Below are 20,233 nucleotides of genomic sequence, written 5' to 3'. Positions count from 1 at the left end.
GCACATGGATAAAAATGTACCAGCTTGGTACAGTGGTTAAGAGCACAGGTCTGGTACTCAAGTGATTCGGGCTCAAGTCCCTACTCAGCCACGGAGCCACGTGGATGGCTCTGCAGCAGCCAGTCTCAGCCCCTCCTACCTCACAGGGTTGTTGTTATAGGGATAAGACTGAGAATGGGAGGAAGAGAATGTAAGTAGCTTTGAGTTCTTTAAAAGAGGAAAATTGTGGGATACAAACCTAACAATGCTTGTCTACTCAGGAGTAAACATTGCATTCCATGGGCATATTCCTAAGTATAGGATTGCATCTTGAACCTGCAGTCCTGATCATGTTTATCTGGAGGCAAGCTTTCTCAGTGCTAATAAGTTTAGTAGTATTGTTCTATGGTAAATGTAACAAGGTTGAGAAATTGCTTTGCATGGTTGTCTGAAATTCTGTATATTCTCATTATCCCAAATCAAGCTGAAACATATTAAATATTAGGTAAATATTTCTTTATTAAATGATTAATTCCATAAATAAATTCTCTTAATTCATTGAATATAAAATTAAATCATTTACAACTTATTCCAGTATTAGGGTTTTTTCCTCTGAACAAAAAAAGCTACATTTTGATAAATAAAATATTCAGCTTTAAAAAACAACCAATTTCTGTTTGTGGATTATATTATGTAGCTGGTACCTATAGCTGCCATAGATGAGAACTCCAAAAGTGCCCACCTTAGGAAGGAATGTAACCTCCAACATGAGTTTGGAACAACAAATGTATGGTGTTCTGTGGATCAGTAGGGAATAGAAGGTTTTCATAGCCAGAATAGATGGACAAACATATAAACAGATCAGTTACAAACAGAAATCAGTAATCATGAAAGTGCTCCAAAACGAAGCAATAAGATTGCTCCAATACTATGAAGCTTTAAGTATGCCCAAACTGTTGCATTAGTATCCAGTTGCACAGTGCATTCTTGTGTCTCAGTGTTGCCCTCCAATGGGCAAAGGCACCACTTCCTCAAGAGTTCATTTCTCCACTGTTACCTCCAAAAAAAAAAAAAAAAAAAACCTCCTGCTCAAGCCTGAACATAACTTAGTCCTTAAATTTGTGGATGTCATTGAACAGCCGGTAGTTAGGGTAGGCCTCGTTTGCATGGGGGCAATTATAGTTGCATCTGCAAGACTGGATCATCATGACATTCTTCGTGAAGGTTTCTCCGTCATCACAGCGAAACCGGATCTTGACAGTCCTGGTCTGCTGAGGAGTGCAGCATCGGCTGTCAACACACGAGCCACAATACTTGGGCCGGTACTTCTTCACACTGGAACATCCTGCATAAGTGAACTTGACTGGAGCTTGGGATTTCTTGGTCTTGGTGCATTTCTTCCCCTTCTGGAAGAAAGAGATTAACCGCATGGTTAGACAGAACTCTGGCTAAGGAACCCTCTACCCAGAATGACCAGCGAATCATAGTGTGGCTGCAAGGCATCGTATTTACCTTTAAGGAGTCATAACTGGGCTGTCCACATGGCCTCACTTCACATATTCTAGACTCCTTGACTAGTCTGCAGTCGGGATTGTCGTTGGTGACTCTGGTGGAAACACCAGTGCCACAGGTCTTTGAACACTGGGACCACGAGGTTGTTTGCACGATGCATTTTGAATTCTCAAATGAGTGGCTGCGAGGCTCAGGTTCAAAAACTATAAAGGAGAAAGGGGGAAACAGTGTAAATTTTTCACATTTAACGGGTCTTTGTTTCTCTTCTCATTAGTATGCCTAGCAAAACTCTATAGACACCAACAGATAATCCCCACACTATAGAAGTTGCAGCAGTAACCTGCCTCCCCTCTTTGGCACAGGATAGCATAACCCTGATGTTCTTAACTCACCAGGTAACATTTTCAGCCCTCCTTTCACGATGGCTATCAGCTCGTTGTTTCTGGTTAATTCCCCTTCGGAAGTATCCATGCCAAGCTCTTTGCCAAAGAAGCCTTCCAGTTCCTCCAGGGCATCTTTGGAGTCATCGCAAACCCATTCCTCACAGCACTGGCCAGGCACTTTCACCAGCCTTGGGTTGGGGCAGCCCAGGTTAGGAAGGGAGAGTTCTTGTGGGCAGAGAGGAATACAACCAACAGCTCCATCGATGCATGTGCACTGGTGCTTGCAGTTGGGCTGAAAACTCTCTCCATTCTGGTAAATTTTGGAGTTGTATTCACAGGGTCTTCCTTCTGAATGTGCTGCAAAGGTTAGAAAAGACACAGAGTTATAAATTGGGCTCAATCTGCTAAAGCAGGGTGGCTCCCCCCCCCCATTCAATTTATGGTAAAAGTTCCCTACAATCCCCTAGAGCTCTAGGCTAGAACAATAAGTTAGTCAGGAATCACTTTTCCTTATGTGCTGTTAGTGCAGCCCAGACATAGTGAATTGCATTCCAGACTGCTGAAGTCATATGCCCTTCTGCCAATCTACCAACAACAAAGCATAACCATACATGGGCTGAAAATTACTAAACTTCGCCACTGCAAGGACTGGTTGGTATTTCTCTCTCTATATATAAATGCTTTAAAGGAGCCAAGCCACACGCTTCTTACCTCTGCAGATCCCCTTTAGAGCTGTGGAACTGGCACCGAAATTGCATTCCAGCCCCTTGGTGTGATCACAAGGCTGTGTCTTGCTGCAGTCCTCATTGAGCTGTTTAGCACAGACTTTACAGCATCCACAACCGTCCAGAACCAGACCAACTCCTGGGGCACATCTGGGGACCTCCAGAGGGCATTGGCATGCAGCCGGGCAAGAAGAAAGTACCTGGAAAAAAGAAACAAAAGAAAATGTTGAGATGCTAGGTGACATGGGACCCAAACCTGCAGGCATCTCACCTTTGATCATTGCCCGTTTAGAGCTTAAGGCTGCAATCACATACATATTTCAGTTGGAGAAAGTCCCCGTAAACACAGTGGAGCTTATTTCGAGTAGCTACATATACAGTTCCACTGCCAGCTCCTTATACCTCTGTCGACACACATGCAACTCCCCCCCCCCCCCAAGAGTCTGTCGAGTTCTCCCGAGCCACAATATAAACCTTGATGAAGAAGAGAGGGCTCGAAATCCTCTCCAAGCGCAAGAAAGAAGAGGGGAAGAAGTCTCAGCAAGTTTACAAAAGCGAGCACCTACCCTGTTCACTAGCTGGAGGAAGGCAAGAGCCAAGACGAAACAGCTGGTTGTCTGAGGGTTCATCTTTGTTTTGTTCTGAGAAGGACCTTTTCCAACAACGCGAACCGAGCTGGAGCGGGACAAGAGGGCGCCTACCAACTCCCCCGCTTCGAAACTGCAAGACTCGGGTTCCCCAACGTGGCTGCTGCTTCCCCCAGAGAGAGACGAGTCCTGGAGGAGTGATAAAGCCTCGTGGCTCGTCTTGTTTCTTTTCGGAGGAAGGGACGGAGGAGACACCGGCTGCCTTGCGCTGCTCGGGCTGCGTTTCTCGGGGTTCTCTTTGCCGTCTGAGAACGCACCGCGAGCGAGCTGCCTTATATAGCGCGCCGCCGCCGCGCCGCCGCCGCGTGCTGCAGCTGCACTGACGTTGAGCGTTCCAGAATTCTAAAGCATCAGGAATTCTAAAGCATCTCAGGAATGCTTCCTTGGCGCGGTTTGCATCCAAGCTCCTCCCTGTCTAAGCTGCACTTTTTTTTTTGTCTCCCAGCAAGAAAACAGACTCTCCTTCCCAACATTTTAAATAATCACAGATACATCTATAATACTTGGCACACACGCTCCTTGCCAAAAAAAAAAAAAAAAAAAAAAAGATTCAGAATGTTATTGATCTTCCTTCGCGCCACGCCGCCCTCCTTTCCCCCTTCATAAGAAACTTTCTCCACTTACACCCTGGGAAACAAGTGCGTTAGGCGGATTGTTCCGGTATGTTTGCTGAATAGCTTATATGCTATTGGAAAGATTAGAAGGATCGCAAGCTGAGCGAAGGGAAAAGAAACGGGGAGGAGGGGAACAGCTATCCCAATCTGTAAGACATTCGGATCTGTTCCCGCGCTGGAATGAAAGGGTGTCTCCCAAAATAATACCCAGATGGCGTAGTTTAAACTTTTTTATGAATGGGGCATATGCAAAAGGAACTACTCCCTGTTGGCTGGAGGAGTTCCAGGCGAGAGCGGAGGAGGAATGGAAGAACTCCTCTTGCCCACTTAAGTTTTTGGGTTATGGAAAAGTGTTACCTTAGGTCATATGGTTACCTTGCTCGTGGAACTGCAGTTCCCACTACTCGATATCATAACCAGCAGGTAAACAAGACCACCAACCACCTTCCTGCACCTACAATTCATTTGCCCAAGTTCCCCTTCAAGCCCAGTCCGCTTCACATTTTGGTGGCTCAGAAAAACAGATCCTCTGACTACCGTATAAGCATTCCTATCGTCCATTGAAAATAGATATCTTTGCATCCCTGCCTCCCAAAACACGGGAAGATGTTTTCCTCTCAAATAGTGTCCTAAGCGAGGGATCTGCTTCTCTGACCTCTCCACTTTTTAAGAGTGCAATCCTTTGCGTCCTATGTTTGGACGGAAGGCCTACAAATCCCAGCATTCCCCTGACTGGGGCACACTGGGAGTTGTAGGCTTTTAAAAGCTTGCTCAACGTGCATAGGATTGTACTTATATCGATTTGAATCTTTACATTCTCAAGGTATTGCAAGCTTGTAGAGACAGTGGAAAAGAAACTATTTCAAAGAAGCAACTTTTCTTTTATTCCTGCCGCTTGATCTGCTTTGAAGAAGGGTGGTGATTAGGGTCGTTTGGAGAATCTGCTAAAATGAATGCAAAACTGGAAGTTATTCCTATGGAACAGTGAACTTTCATTGACCTTCTGCAATTAATGATAAGCAATTAAAATAAAGAATGCCTAAACTGCATTTCCAACTTAGGCAGTTGTAGTCAAAGTTACTATTACATATTCTTAAATTCCCTTTCTATCCATGTATAAATATATAATAGCTAGTTTGCATCTTATACATCTGTTTGTTTTTAAATATGCTTATATTTGCATTATGGTTAAGATGTACAAAAATCCTTACTGGTGTTATAATTTCAGAGAATTCAAATAGCTTGATGAAGGTGAGAATTTCTTTGGGCCCACAAGTAAGCAAAAACAACAGTATCTTTTCAGAAAGCTCCCTCCTCTGCAGTTCTGCTGTTTATTAGGAGATTTAGTTTTTACCTCTACAATTAAGTTTATTTAATATTTTCACTCTTTTGAGGGTTTCTCTCTTTTTTGGGAGGGGGGTTCTTAGCTTCTGTTGTGGCCTCTTATGATTTGACTTCATGGCTGTAAGTATTTCCAGATGGTGATTCAGACACCAGACGTAATAATATTTCCATATTTGGTAGAGCAGTAGCCTGCATTTTCGACATTTTTCTACTCTGTTATCCAACCACAAAGCATTCTTGACAGCTTCAGATGTTGTTAAATATAGACCTCACTTTTGTTCACAGGGCAGGAAATTCTTTGGAATTCCTGGTGGGGTGTATTTTTCCCCGTTCTTCACACAATCTGCCTATTATGGTTTAGGAGAAATAGCACTGGAGGAAACAATTGTGGCTTGCTGATCTGTTAGTGAACAATAATAACATACTCCCTACTTAAGAAAAATACTTTAGCTACCAGACAAGGTTCATTCTAGGTGGTTGCATTTATTTGAATAAGTTATGAATACTTTATTTGCTGCTGCCTTTCAACAAGTGAAAGGCAGAAGAGCAGCTCAGAAGTAGAGAACATTTGCTAAAAACCGATCGCAGATTAATGGAGGGTGCGGGGAGAGAGAGGAGGAATGAGGACATGTGCAGGGGAAAGCAATGTGATCGACCTGGCTGCCTACCATTGCCATACGGTTTGTGTCTTACATGCACTACACTCACAGAGGGTGGCCATTTAGGGGAGGGGAGCTAACCCCTCGCCAGCCCTACTGCTGCTTTGGAGGAGGAAAAAACCCAGACGGTTCGTCGCCTGCTCTTTCCCACTGCTGAAAGGGGTAAACACACAGAGGGAGACATTTCATAGGGTCTGTGAACGTGTTTCAGGGTAAGTGTTGCTCTTGGGTTCTAATTGGGGGTGGGGGTGGGTGAGCAGAGATGTGAGTGCAAGTCTACTAGACATTGTGGCAATCTTTCTTTCTTTCTTATTTTCTTTGTAAGCATAATGTGCACCTTTGTTAAATCCTACAGGAGTTACAGAAATGACAGGAATATTTTTTTCCTTTTAGAGAAAAGTGGTTGGGTGTCTTTACAGCCAGGGAGGTAAGACCAATATAATAGGGCCAGTGTCTTCCACTGAGGGAGGTTTGAAGCGTGTACAGTGGAGTTTCCACAAACATACAGGTTTTGTCTAACTTTTCAAACATGGCTATATTCTGTAGCTGGCTCCAGACACCCACCCCCTCCCACTCCCCACACTTTCTCTCCACCAGGAACAGACATGGGGCTGATGGATAAAAGTCAGCCTTTTGTGGATTCTTTCTTCATCTGCTCTTCCCCTCTTCCAGCGCGCACCCCGCCGCTGCCACCATGAGGCCACACGGAGAAACCATCTGTCATCCCGCGATGTGGCCAAAAGGAGCTGAGCCCAATGTACAATAATTGCATTCCTACAACCCCTCACCCCACGCCTCTCCAACTTGCATGTTCACCCAAAAGGAGCAAATGTTTCTGCACGCAGGCTTCGAGCGCTCTCTCCCACAAGCTGCACACCAGTCGCTGGGGCGCAGAGGCTGTGTGGAAGCAGGAGTGTTGTGCTGCTCTTTGGTTAGCGATCCTAACGTTTGTACCTGGGGGCAGAAAGTGCCGAGGCTGCTCCCCCCTCCCCAGAACGGCCTCGTCGTTGCTTTGCGCTTGCCCTGCGGTCCTTTGCAGGCGGGGTAGTGCTATCTCTCCCCCGCGCCTCCCGCGCTCTCCTCGCCTGGCCTTGCTCCCAGAGACTGGGGGAGACTGCGCGGGGAGCTGCTGTTGCCAAAGTGATTTCCGGCTTCGGCTAAACAAACCCCAGAGGCTTCCAAGCCCGGTCCATATTTGGTGAAAGTCTTGAGGACCTCGTCATCCTTCAGCCCCCCTCCTTGGGATGACGATGCTGCTGCTGCAGGACAGGCGTAGCCGGATCGAGCTCTGTTTAGTACGAAGAGCTCATCGTGGGGTCCTTGAACTGCATACCAGAGATCCAGGTCACTTGGGAATCTCCGGGCACGTTTTCTAAACTTTTCCTGGAGTGCTGCGGGGGTGGTGGTGGTGGAGGAGGAGTGATTACTTCCCTTTCTCTGCCGTGGAAGGAAGATCTCCTTTCGAGTCAGCTAATCTCCAGCTGGAGTATCCTAAGCAATTGCACTTAGATGGCCTCAAGCGTTTGTCATTCCAGCTGAGTTAGGGAGTGGAGTGGGAAATGCTTGGGACTGCAGAGGCCTTCCTGCGTGTTGAGCAGAAAGATAAGATTGCATGAAGTACCTCAGCTGGATTTCTGGGCTAATACAGTAGAGAGGCGGGTAATTTGGAGGATGAAGTTTTTATTTGTGATCACTATTCGGACTGCTAAATAATGTTGGACTGCTGCTCAGGAGACTCAGATTTGGGTCACCCCCACCCCCTCACTGGGTGACTTTGGGGCTGTCCTGAACTTTCAGTCCATGATACCTCCCAGTGTTCTTGGGAGGATAAAATGGAGAAGAGGAAGAAGGCTATGTAATTTGCCTGGGTTTCTTGCAAAATAACTGTGGGAATAAAATAAATTGTGCACCTACTCTGTTGTTTCTTTCTGAGTAAATTGTCTGCAGTAGGAGAAAAGCTGGAAAAGCTGGTTCAGACACTTGAAAGCGCTACCAATGGGAGATTCCATGTTTGTATATGAGACTTGTCTGGAAGTGCTCCATACATAAAGGAAATGAATAATTCAATTGTAAAGTTGACTGACCAGGGTTGCCCAAGTAACTGGAGGAGCAGCATGAGGGCATTGCTATTTGGAGGCTCATGTGGTGTGCAGTTAAAGAAGTGCACCTAACACTTGGAGATACATGAGAATTCTTGATTCATATATTGTATACAATCCAAGAGTCGGCCCCAGAATTCTCAGTGATGTTGCAAAAATTTATTTGGCGCACTTTTCTTGGCTCATGTGATACAAGCATTTGGGCAGTACAGTATCTTGATCTGTCCAGTTAACCCACTACAGATCAGTGGTTCCCAATATTTTATAGAAGTCTGGGCCAAGCCTCTATTTGTTTACCCTAGTTCTTCAATTGTTTACGATGCTCTGAGCACATGCACGTACTGCCAGTTGTACTTATAATTGGCATGCTGACATCCCAATGGCAAATTTTCCTTTGGATTTTAGATGGCTCCTTGATCCAGAGTTATACAACCTCAAAACTGACACATAAGGGAATAGGAGTTTTAAAAAGAGATCAAAGGTGGTAATGTCATGAGGAAGATCCTGCCAAGATAAATAAAAGACCTCCTGCCTCAATGGATGGATGCACCCACATTCCTTGATAACAAACTTTAAAGGAATTCCAGAAGTCATCCTTCTACTGTGAGCAGAATGTGGCACTGTATAGTAAAGTTAATCTGAGGGAACCTGGAAATCATCCAGGGAAGCTCCATACCTCCCTTGAAGTATTCGAACAACACATGTCCTGTGCATTGCTCACACTTAGCCTTTTGGCTTATATGCCAGCAGAGCAGTGTCAAAGATTGTGGCTTTGCTTCTTAATCCACAATTGACATTCACATTTCTCAGCACAGCAGGATTGGCTTGGTAGGACCAGTTGCATGCCAGATTTGTGCTGCTTTGTCTAGAGGCAGAGACTAGCTAGAATTCCAGCTACTCTCCTTGGTTAATCGGAACTTGTGGTGCAATGCGCTGTGATGCAGCGTCTCCAGTACTGCGCTGCAACTTCTCCAGTATTGCGCTGGCTCATCAGCTCTTGGCAGCAGAAACTGTCACCGGCCCCTGCACAGGTCTGCATGATAGCATCTGAACCTCACAGATCCAGGTCTCCCCTTCTACTTCCTTGGCAGGGATGGAATTGCTGCATGGCTCCCTACAGAGGTGATGCCAGGATCCAGTTGTGCTTGGCTTTATGCCCCATTAAGACTCCCAAATCTCTTAAAAAATAATGTCAGTAACTCAAAATGGGGTTCTAGATTTTATTCTACATGAAAACACTGAAAATCTATCTAGAATGAAGAGGGCTATGAGGCATCTCAAACCCCACCAACATTCATGAGGGAAGGTAGTATGTGAAAGAAAAGTCATTTGTGTTCTTAACATCCCCATATTCTAGCTTCTCCTTCTTCTAAAATTATTTCCCCAAATCTCTCCTTTTCCCGTTTCACTTTCTTCTTCTCTCTAGTACTTTTCTGTCTGGAAAGTTTGTGCTTGCCTCAGAATGGGCCTCTTCTGCTGCCTCTGCCAGACCACTGGTTCCTGCAGCCCTAAATCATCCCTTCAGTAGTAAATGTCTTGGTTCTGGTGACTCATTGGGGAGGTGAAAAGCTAGAGAAGGGGATACAGTTAAACATGGAAATGCATAGGAGAGGCAGTGGAACTGAAGTATGACCTCAGTGTTTAATGTTTTAGTGGTCTCAAGGTTTTCACTTCTTTGGTTTATGCAGAGTTAATGTACTATTCCTCAGGAACAAATAGGCACATCTGCATTCTTGGTGGAATAACTTTAAAAACTGCTTCTCAGTCCTCTTCAGGTCCTTCAGAAGGATGCCATATATGTTCTGCTCTATACCACTCTTTGCAGATCTTGAGGCCTTCTGGAAACTTCTTCCCTATAACTTTGTATTTCCATAGGGAAATAAAGAGAGGAAGAAAATCTAGTTTGGCTATTGCTCTTTGGAAGGGTAGAATGGCCTAAAAATAGATATTTACAATGTTTAATTTCAAAAATGAAATTAGACATGACTTAAACTTATACTGCTCATGTAGAAGAAACTCTACCACCTAATTTGTTTCAAGTCACTTAGAGGTGAGAAGAAGCCATTGGCACATGCTTGGCAATACTCTTGGTCCAGCCAGATGGCAGGTGCACACAGAACAACTTCCTGATAGTAACTCCCATCGAGTTATTCCTAGGTGGTGGGGAATACATGCATAATGTCTTCATGATATACTGTGATTTGAGTTCTGAACTGGGGACCTGGGAGATCCAGGTTCTAGTCCCCACTCAGCCATGAAGCTCAGTGAGTGACTTTGGGCCAGTCACTCACTCTCAGCCTAACCCACCTCCCAGGATAGTTGTTATGGAGATAAAATGGAGTAGGGCAGAACCTTGTAAGCCACCATCAGTTTCTTCCAAGAGAAAAAAAGTGCACTGTAAGTAATAAGGCTATTATCATAATATGTGGTAATATATAGTAATACAAATGCAATGTAACAATAATACTAATAAACTGTGAACTTCCAGTAATTCATAACACGACTGTGAGAGACAGTGCAGAAATGATGCAGTATTAAATGTTAAGGAGAACTATGTGCTTGTTGAGAAGTTTGTTCTCTTTTAAATGCAAGAAAGGTCAGTCTTCTCTAACTCTCCTAGAAACAGCTATCAAAGGGAACACCACCAGACCATACTATGACGATAAGATCACGCAGCAATTACATTTGGTATAGGCACTACACTTGGCTGCATAGCTTGACCATCTTAATCAAAATACCTAATCCGCTCTATAGGAATATGCTAGTAAATGAAGCGAGTGTTCTGTTCCCAGCTTCTGCTAGAAATCCTCCCTCCGTCAGTGTGATAGTACAATAAAAGCCTCATCTGGAAGCACCCTCAGTTCCAAAAAATATCCTTTTTTCAAACTTTTCTATCACTGTGATTTAGACTTTGTGTGTATCAAATTCCAGTTTTCTTGTTAGCTAGAATGTAAGCAGTTGCTAATATAGCATTGCCATTATTCATTTCTAGAGAGATTCTTCCTTGAAATATCTGTTTTTCAGGCTTCGCTAGTAATCTGTTTTTAGTTACATGAGTTCCAAATGGATTTCTTGATTGTGCCTGGAAGAATTGTAGCTATTCCCTGTTTTGTGAGCAAGATGTAAAAATACCCTATTTTCATATTTTTTTTGTGAGTAAATTTGGATTACACGTGTTCCAAATTGCAGAGTTCTGGTTCACCGGGAACTAATATTGTTGATATGTCAGTCACTCAGTCTGTCAGGGAGGTCTAAACATAAGCATCTGACTCAGTCATCAGAACTGTTTAAGATGAGATCAAAGTGTAGAGAAATGCATGCCAAACACAAAATGAATTTCATAATACTTACAAATTTCTACCTCTGTCGTTTAACTACAATTTAGTTCCAATGCAGAAGTAACATGTTGGAACAAGGGATGGCACAGCATACTATGAGAGGGCTGTGAGGAAACAGAAATTGCTTGCACTAGCTCTTTTGGCACCCCAGAGTAATGGATAAAAGGGAAAGCCATGCATCCCTCCCTTACAATAAGATGTCGGATTCGTTTCTGCATCTGGAGCACAAGAATCAGGCATCTCTCCACAAGAAAGAAAGGCAAGTTCTCCCTGTACTGTATTTAATTGCGTCAAGAGTATGACAAGCAACAGCATGGTTCATATTTTCATCACTCCGAGGTTACGTGTATCCTGCAGGCCTGCTGTAGGTACAAATAACGGCTTGCAACGTGTGTGTGTGGTGGAGTTAGTCTGGGGAGGTTCAGTCCACATATGGCATTTATTTCATAATTGAATCACATCACTGTTTACTGCTACCATTCTGTGGAAAGGAGCAGCGCATAGAATATGTGGCTCTTGGTTGACAGCACAGGATATGAAGCACACTGCTCTCCCTTCTTTGCGTCCTATTAGTCACCGCAGTATGCTTTGCAGTAAGTCTGCCGCAGCCTCGTGTTGACCTTGCTGCACCTTTTATGTTATTGTTATATCTATGAGCAACAGCCATTTTCATGACAATTGCATTCTTGTGATGTGCACCAAACCATCTCCTATAATCTCACTCAATCCCTCTATCCTCTTTTGTGCAAAGCCAAGTATGCAAGCTTGAAGATGGCTCTGTGGCTTGGATCCAAGCCTGCTCCTCCCCAAGCCAAAGGAACGTCTGATCACACCAAGCAGTCTCCCAATTTCCACTGACTGCCTGTTCCCACTGTAGCATCATGTACCGCATAATATACCATGGGGTTTCCCAATCCATCGCAGAGCGTTTTCCAACACTTATGATCTGGATTTTCATGTAGATATCCATCCTTTGGATCCAAGCCAGTTTTTGTACAGACTTAACACTAACCTCAAGATGCATATGAAGTTGAAGATAATAAGTGTATATGCAAATTACCATTTTTGAGCTTGAACACTACCTAATCATTCGATGTAATGCCACTGTGAATCAAAATACACGTGTGACAGTATCTTGTTCCTAGACGGCAGCAAACTACTAAGAGAGGAAGCAGTGCACTATGAGAAATCTTGAAATGCAGACATGCACTGTTGGGTGCCTAGAAAGTTAAAAGGGAAATCCAGTTCCTTCTAGACATGTTGTGCTTGTCTGCCCTAACCCTGTTATACACAATACTTGCAGTCTTTTTTATTCTTTGCTGGTGAACATTTGTTTTATCAGCTTCAATTCTCCTTTGATTTTTTTTTCTCAAAGGTTCTTGCAATGTGCTTTATTTAAATATCTTTTCTTCATCTCCTGCAGTTTATATAACTCTTACATTAATAATTTTTTTTACATGGCTGAAAATTGTGTTAGGCATTTAGCGAACAAAGGGGAAAAGGTGCTGTCCTTTCTCCAAGGAGCTTAGAATCTAATTTTACACATGACAGAACAACAAGGCCATGACTAACAATAGGAGAGATGGGATGAAAAAGGACAAAAGGTCCAGCACGCTAGGTAAGCTTCAGTCATCCATTCAAAGAGCAAAATATCACCATGTAACTTAGGTGACCGCCTGCTTACCAAAAAGAATAAAAGAGGTATAGTCAGAGAAAAGACTTACGGACATCCTTTGTGCTGCAGGAGAGCTATACGGATTCTAGATTTAATACTGCAAATTGAACAACTCATGTGTTGATCAAAACCAAAGGCCAGAGAATAATTCTTCCCTGGTAAAACCGTAAGTGATGTCAATATTTATTAGTTATTTAGAGACCTCAGCCCCACCTCCACCCATCCTTCCTTCCCATTTACAGAACACAAAGTGATAGTTACATAAACATCTGCTAAGTAGCATTTTGGATAAACATTATCGTCAATAAGTAGAGGCTAAAGCAGCTGCGGAATTTGAGTGGTCTAGAAAATAATCGCTGGCCCCTGTTCCCACGCAACAATCCTGCTGCAGCAACCATTGCCACAACATTGCAGCAGTGGCAAAAAAGAGGCAGCCAGGTTAGACAGGGAAATGATATAACTGCAATCTTAAATTAAGGAAAATAGGGTTTTTGCTTGGTGGAGATATGGAGATATCAGGAGAACATACCTAGGCAGGGTATTTCAAAATCAAGGGGTCGCAGCATAGAAGGTCCCCTCTCTAGTAATCACCTACCTAAACTTCTGTTTTGGAGGAACCTCAGCTGCCAATCTTAATTGCTGGGCAAGTTTATATGGGAAAAAATAGTAATTGTTTCAAGCACCCTGCTCTCACACCACTTAGGGCATTAAAAGTAAGCGCTAGTACCTTGAATTGTGTTTAAAACAAAGTGGGAGCTAATGAAACTATTAAAGTTAGAGAAATATGCCTCTGGGTTCCAGTCAACACCTATTTCAAACCAGCTGTTGTTTCTAGACATTTTTCAAGGAAAGCAGCACATTGAGTGCATGGCAGTAATTAAGGTGGGATGTTCTGGGTGCCAGACCTCTTTGCATGAAGCAGTATTCGTGGCATACCAGGCAAGGCTGGTGGATGATGCTTCATGTTATGGATACCACTTGCACCCGCCTAAGCAAAGTACCCTCAAGCTGCAAGCCTCATCCTTAAAACAGTGTGAAATCCCAAATCACCCAGATAGCTTTGGTTATTGGGTGCTATAGAAATGAAAATAGTAATAGTAGTAGTAGTGATAGTGATAGTAGTAGTAATAATAATAATACCATGCAAAATGTAATATGAATAATCCTTGCTAAAATGGTTGTAAATGGAAAACGTTTGAATGGGTGGCAGAAGAGAAGTGGTGGTGGTGAATGGAAAATGCACATGTACCGCTTACTATATGGGTACAGAGTTATAAATTTTTAGAAAAAAAAGTGTGTTTGTGTGTGTGCGCGTGCAGAAAAAGAGAGAGCATTGGAAAGGTGCTTATTCAGTCTTTACCTGGAATACAGCATTCAGTTTTGGGCACTCAGGTTTTAAAAGGATGCCCAGAAGGATTCATAGAGTTCAGAGGAGGGCAACAAAGATGATACAGGGCCTGGAAAATAAGTCTTATGATGAGAGTCTGAAAGAGCTGTGTCTGTTGAGCTGTAAAAAAAGAAGACTACTGTACAAAGACCACGGTGGCACTCTGCAGGTACCTCAAAGGCTGTCATACACAAGAACAAAAAGACCTATCCTCATTCACCCCAGATTGTAGGACATGGAACAACGAACATATACTACAGTACACCAGGTGCAGACTAGACACAAGGAAGAATTTCTGAACTGTCAGAGCAATCTGACAATGGAATCAGTTGCCCAGAGAGGTTGTGTGCTCTCCCACGCTAGAGACAGTCAGGAAGAAGCTAGACAGTTAACTGATTGAGATGGTGTAACTGGCATCCTGCACCAGCTGGGGTTTGGACTTGATGCCCTTTCTGGCCCTTTTCTATGAACCTGTGATACAGCGATGATAGTTCACCTGTCTACTTGATCACTGCCCATGTCAAAGCCATGCCTCTTTATAAAGACATAAGTGTAGTGAGTCCTAAGAGCCTCTGCACTTATAGATGTTGTATTACTTGTCCATATTTCTTAAGAATGTCAAACTGCTGGCAGTAAGCAAAAAGAAGCAGTATTAGGAAAATATGGAAGGATTACAAATGGATGACAGTCAGTGAAAACAATTTGTGCAGCCATTGTATCTTTTATTTCTTATGGGTTATCTGTGATGAGCAATGAAATGGAAGCCACAGTGGGAAAATAGTGGAGAATTACTAGTAAAAGAGATTGCTTTTACTAGTAGAATTCTGTGAATGGGGAAGGTCAGTGGTGCCATCAAAACATCATCTGGAAGCACCTGATGTTTGAGTAAATGAGAGTGAATGACCTGTGGCAATTCTATAACACTTGTGCTTACCAAAAAGAAGCACAACAGTTCATTTAGCTTCCCACCTGCTTTCCCACCATCATGAACTCAAGGTCTCTGGGAAGAGAATAAATAGAATATGAAGGCAATTGCTCTCCATCAGTTGGTATTCAGAGGCATAGTGCCTCTGCTTCTGACCAGGAGGGCTCAGATATCTTTGGAGAAGATTCCACTTGATTGTAATGAGCTCATATCCTATGACTTAGCTTCTGATCAGGCCGTATGAATTCCAGCTGGGAAAGAAAAAATTCCATGGACAGAGATGTCACCTAAACCAGCACAGCTTTCAATCTCATAGCCATTCCTGTAACTATAAATAGAACTTGATCTTTCCAGCAGTGACTGGTTGAGTCTTCTGTTCCAATTCAGAAAAAGCTCCTGCCTTGAGGGTTTGACTAATTTGTCAACAGGAGACAAGTGAACAAATATGATGTCAACATTATATACATGGAAGGGTTTCACGAAGACATGGTTCTATTACTTCCGGATGAAGTGATTCTGTTAAAAACCAATATCACCAGCAGTTTAATTGTGCCTTCCAATTTCATTTCAGTAGAAGTATCACCCATATAAAAACTCAATTTATAGCCTTCCTTATGCTGCACTGGTGCTGCCACTTGATGCACAGCTGAGATTCCTAGCATAGTAATAAATAAGGTACAAGTGGCAAACAAAATGTAGCAGTGCGTCTTCATCATTAACGGGATTCTAGGCAGCCACATATACTGTTCTTTGGGATATTATAGGGCACAATCCAGAAGTGCAGAACCTCAGACCTGAGAGCCATGTCTGTCGTCTGGCCCTGGGGAATAAATGCAGTCCTGGCTCATTTCCTTCCCCTCAGTAACTAATATCTTGCTGGTGTCCCTGGCTTTTGGGCAGGTTCCCCCCACCCCAAAAGGGTAAAATGCCTCTCCTAAGACTTAGTAACTGTCAGTAAGAGCTTTAAGCTAATAGGGCCTAGTATTTTGACTCCACTGTGTTTGCCTTCAGCCTCATCAAGCAGTGACAACTGCTCTGAAAGGTGTTCAAGCAGGACATTCCACTCCATGTCCTTTTTCTCTTTTCTGTTTTCAGACAGACCCTGACTGTTCCCTGACTCCTAAGCATGTTCAGTCCTTATTAGACAGTTCTTTGTCCCCCTCCTTAGTAAACAAAAACAAAGGGTTCATTGTACTTCTATTAGGCTCAGGGTCCCCTAATCATTCTGATACCTTCTTCCTGTTTGCCCATGTACCGCTATTTTTTCTTCCACTGTGGTTGACACCTCACCCCCTGAATTTATTCTTAGAGGAAGTGCTGGCAAGGAAAGAAGAAAGACCCCCAAGCAAATGAACTAGCAATACAAACTTGGCAATGGGCTAACAATTATCTTTAAATACTTGAAATTTTTGTTCTTCATTGTTTTTGGTGTCTTTTAAAAATGCTGTCTTAAACAGAATGTCTAAGTTATGGTTCATCATTTTAGATTTGTTTTATCCTGAATTGTGATCTTGTACAATCCTGAATGGTAATTGTGAATGCATAAGGAAGATAGATCTCTGTTCTTATCCATCTTACATAACCAGAGAGTCTTTTTGAGACAGATAGTTTAACCCTATACATGTTTACCTGCTTCTGAGGATAGTGGTACTTTTTCTGAAGTAAGTATGCCAAAGATTTTGCTGTTAATCACTTACTGTTCATCCCTTCCCAGAACACAGATCCATTTATTTGCCGAAACGTTTGCATTCACTATTCTGCAGTATCAGTTCTATGTTGTTCCAAATAATTGCTTTATATCCAAGGGCAGGCATGAACCTGTGTTTTAGATTCAGTTCATCTACTCCCTTGCAAATACCTGTAAGCAATATATAATACTGCTGGCACATATCGCTGGATATTAGACATTTTCCCTAAGTACATCTGAATTTAATACCTACCAGGTGTGGTGTAATGCTCAGTTCGTGTTCTCTGGAGTGTTGCCATCAGGTTCAGCATGAACGTCTGTAGAATATAGGGAGGACAATTGCACACAGTGATGTATATCTGGACTGGATTTACTGTTTCAGATTGTGTTTTTCAAGGCCAGTAAAGGATGTGTGAGTGACCATTTTTCAAAAGCAAGGGATGCTGCCTTTACAGTGCCCAAAAGGTCTTGAGGTGCAGCTTCTTCCATGATAGACTGAAGCAACGAGGGGAAAACTGCAACCCTGAACATCACTAAGAAAATAAGAGCCCTGCTAGTTCAGACCAAAGGTCCATCTAGTCCAGATGTTGTTGGACTCTACCATTAGCCCTGGCTCACGGAAGTATGGTGGGAGTTGCAGGGCGCCACACTTCCCAGTTCTTCATCTAATTTAACAACCTCCTGCAGAGGGCCAGCTGGATGCCTATGGAAGGCCCGCCGTTAGAGAGTGAAGACAAAGCTATCCCTCCCTGCTGTTTCCCACAGCAGCTGGTCCCCGGAGGTAGGCCACCGCCACATACGAAGGCTCCGTACCAGTTATGGCTAACAGGCACTCACAGCCTGTACTCCCCGAGTTGCTTTGTCTAATTCCTTTTAAAGCTGTACATGTGAGTGGCCATTGCCACCTCCTAGGGCAGCAACGGCCATGCTGGATGGAATACAGTGGCAGTGGTGGTCCATCTGGAGGATACCAGGTCAGGGCAGGCTGGCTTATGGCATTCTTATCACCACCGGTATCAGTATTTAGATAACGCTTCTCATTTGAAACAATCCAGGGCAGTTTACAAAGGAATAAAAACATAAGCCTAAACAAACATAAAAGCATAACCCAACGAAGAAGACACACACAGATACATGCATACACAATGGTATCATGAACTTGGTACAAAGAGAGTGTCTAAGTGGGGAAAAGCCAATGCAAACAAATAGTTTCAGTGAAACTCTAAAAGCTGCCAGTGTTGAAACCTGACCTACCACAGATGGCAGGTAATGCCACAGACTGTCCGGTCTTTCCTACAGAGAAGGCCCATCATCACTAAATGGAATATGCAATTGTGGTGGAGACAGCAGGGCTGCCCCTGCAAATCGTAGGGAATGGGAGGTCGGTGTGTGTGTGTGTGTGTGTGTGTGTGTGTGTGTGAACATTCCTTAAGATGACCTGGTCCTGAGTTAGGTAGGGGTTTATACAGTAATGCCAGCAGCTCCAGCTTAGCTCAGTGGCAGACCGGCAGCCTCTGTCGATCCTAATATATCTGCAGTCTGGTGCCACAAGACTGGTGTTTTGTTTTTTGCTGCAGCAGACTAAAGCAGCCACCCCTCTGGAATTTGATATGAGGAATTCTATCCTAACCACACATGGCATTGCTCTTGGAGATAAGGCCTTCCTGTGGAAGAGAGGGTATTGGCAGTGTCATGGGGCTTCCGCAGCTAGGCAGATCTGTGTTCTTGGGAAGGATCTCATCAGCCCAAGAGGAGAGTGGTAAGTAGACACGATGTCACCCCTTCCTATAGATAGGGAAGGCCTGCTGGCAGCCAAGAAATCATGTCAGTGCTTCAAGAGCTCTCTATTCAGGCAAGCACATGCAAATGCCCATCCCAGTATTGCATGCAAGGAAACTCGGGAAGGCAACATGTTAAGCGAGCTTCTGAGCTTGGCTTGCTTCCAAGACCTCTGAGACTTCTGGCTCAGCTCAATGGGGTGGAATGATGGGATCAGCATTGGGGAGGAGCTGTAATTCTCATAGTTCCCAGTGAAACTAAAACAGGCCTTAAGAATGAGGTTGACAAGGTTTGGAATAGCTCGCTCGCGCTCGCTCGCTCGCTCGCTCTCTCTCTCTCTCTCACACTCTCTCTCTCTCTCTCTCTCTCACACACACACACACACAGAGTTCTAGTCAAGTGATGCATAATCCATTTATTCTTTGTAGTTTTTGAAGCTACTCTCCTATATATGTGGTCTTACTGGGGTTTTCTTCTGAGTAGACATACATAGGTAAACAATTATGCATTTGCAGCCTATTTATTTAATTTGTATCTCACCTTTCTACCAAAAATGGCACTCAAATCAAGTTATAAAACATTTAAAATACACAAAACCCATAAAATATTAAAATGTTTAAAAATCCTAATGGTTAGAGCTTAAAGTCCCTCTTTATTTGATCATTGCAATATCACAGTTGTTTCTCCTGTGAGGATGTTCTGGCTAAATATGGGTTCCTTGATTCTGCCATAAAGGCAGTGCCTTAGAACTTCAGTAAAGAGACAAAATGGTACATATTTGGACATGTCTAGACACATTTATAATTGCACAGAGAGCCAGAAGCAGGAAATATAGTTAGATTGTGGTAGAAATGTTTGTAGGCACATTGGCCATCACTGCTGATAATGGAAAGAAAACATGGGCAGGCTCCATGAATATTTTCTGAATTGTGGTGCACACTGCATCGTGTTACTCCATTAGAGATGCCATTTTTTCTTATGTATATTATAGGCAGCATAACATAAATGCTGTGTCTGGAAGTATTAAGATAGTTATTTAACATAGTTAACGGAGCTTAGTGTCGTAGTGTGAAGTGTTCATGTTATGCCAGAGTATTTAATTATTCAGGATTCCAACAAGTATTTCCTCTAACAAACACTAAAAATCCAGCTCCTTCGTCTCTCAGGTATGAAATAAAATTACGAATTTTCTCAGACTTATTTGATTGTAGAACAGTTAACATTTACATGTCATTACACCTTTCTTTCTGCTTTGCTACTTAACCTGCACAATGACCCTTCTATTTAGTTCTTGGTTTGCTTTTAGTTAGGAAACTATTTTGTTCCTGATCCAGGAGCAGTCTCCATTGAGGTACACACTTTGGAATAACTCTGCACGCATGATAGGGCGTCCACTAATGTATCACCAAAAAGAGGGAAATGCATCATGCAGACTTGCCTACAATAGGCAGGTTCTAATGTATACGCATAGTGACTGCAG

General features: G+C 43.3%; 2 protein-coding genes across 3 annotated transcripts in view; one reads left to right on the top strand and one right to left on the bottom strand.

Annotated features, from left to right (window-relative positions):
• Positions 1-478: 478 nt before the first annotated feature.
• CCN1 (cellular communication network factor 1) lies at positions 479-3,518 on the bottom strand. Its single transcript, XM_044432455.1, has 5 exons — positions 3,166-3,518; positions 2,586-2,799; positions 1,884-2,231; positions 1,492-1,694; positions 479-1,385 (listed from the first exon to the last, which is right to left on the bottom strand). The coding sequence occupies exons 1-5, from the start codon at positions 3,226-3,228 to the stop codon at positions 1,086-1,088; spliced, it is 1,128 nt and encodes a 375-aa protein (XP_044288390.1). The 5' UTR covers positions 3,229-3,518; the 3' UTR covers positions 479-1,085.
• A 1,375-nt stretch (positions 3,519-4,893) lies between these two features.
• The window catches only part of DDAH1 (dimethylarginine dimethylaminohydrolase 1), a 156,821-nt gene continuing 141,481 nt past the window's right edge, over positions 4,894-20,233 (top strand). The window contains exon 1 of one of the 2 annotated variants that reach the window (XM_044432465.1): positions 4,894-6,075. The gene's annotated coding sequence lies outside the window, so the exon portion shown is untranslated. The remainder of the gene's footprint in view (positions 6,076-20,233) is intronic. The other variant, XM_044432462.1, reaches the window with a different exon arrangement.

Source organism: Varanus komodoensis, unplaced genomic scaffold, assembly GCF_004798865.1.
Source record: "Varanus komodoensis strain SLA01 unplaced genomic scaffold, ASM479886v1 scaffold24, whole genome shotgun sequence".
Classification (NCBI taxonomy): Eukaryota; Metazoa; Chordata; class Lepidosauria; order Squamata; family Varanidae; genus Varanus; species Varanus komodoensis.
This window is presented reverse-complemented; position numbering and strand designations above follow the sequence as displayed.

Excerpts from the sequence above, each read along its gene's own strand:
- CCN1 (XM_044432455.1), bottom strand. The coding sequence starts at position 3,228 with ATGAACCCTCAGACAACCAGCTGTTTCGTCTTGGCTCTTGCCTTCCTC. Across the intron at positions 2,800-3,165 it reads TCCTCCAGCTAGTGAACAGG|GTACTTTCTTCTTGCCCGGC; the intron begins GTAGGTGCTCGC and ends TCTTTTTTCCAG. Across the intron at positions 2,232-2,585 it reads TCTAAAGGGGATCTGCAGAG|CACATTCAGAAGGAAGACCC; the intron begins GTAAGAAGCGTG and ends TAACCTTTGCAG.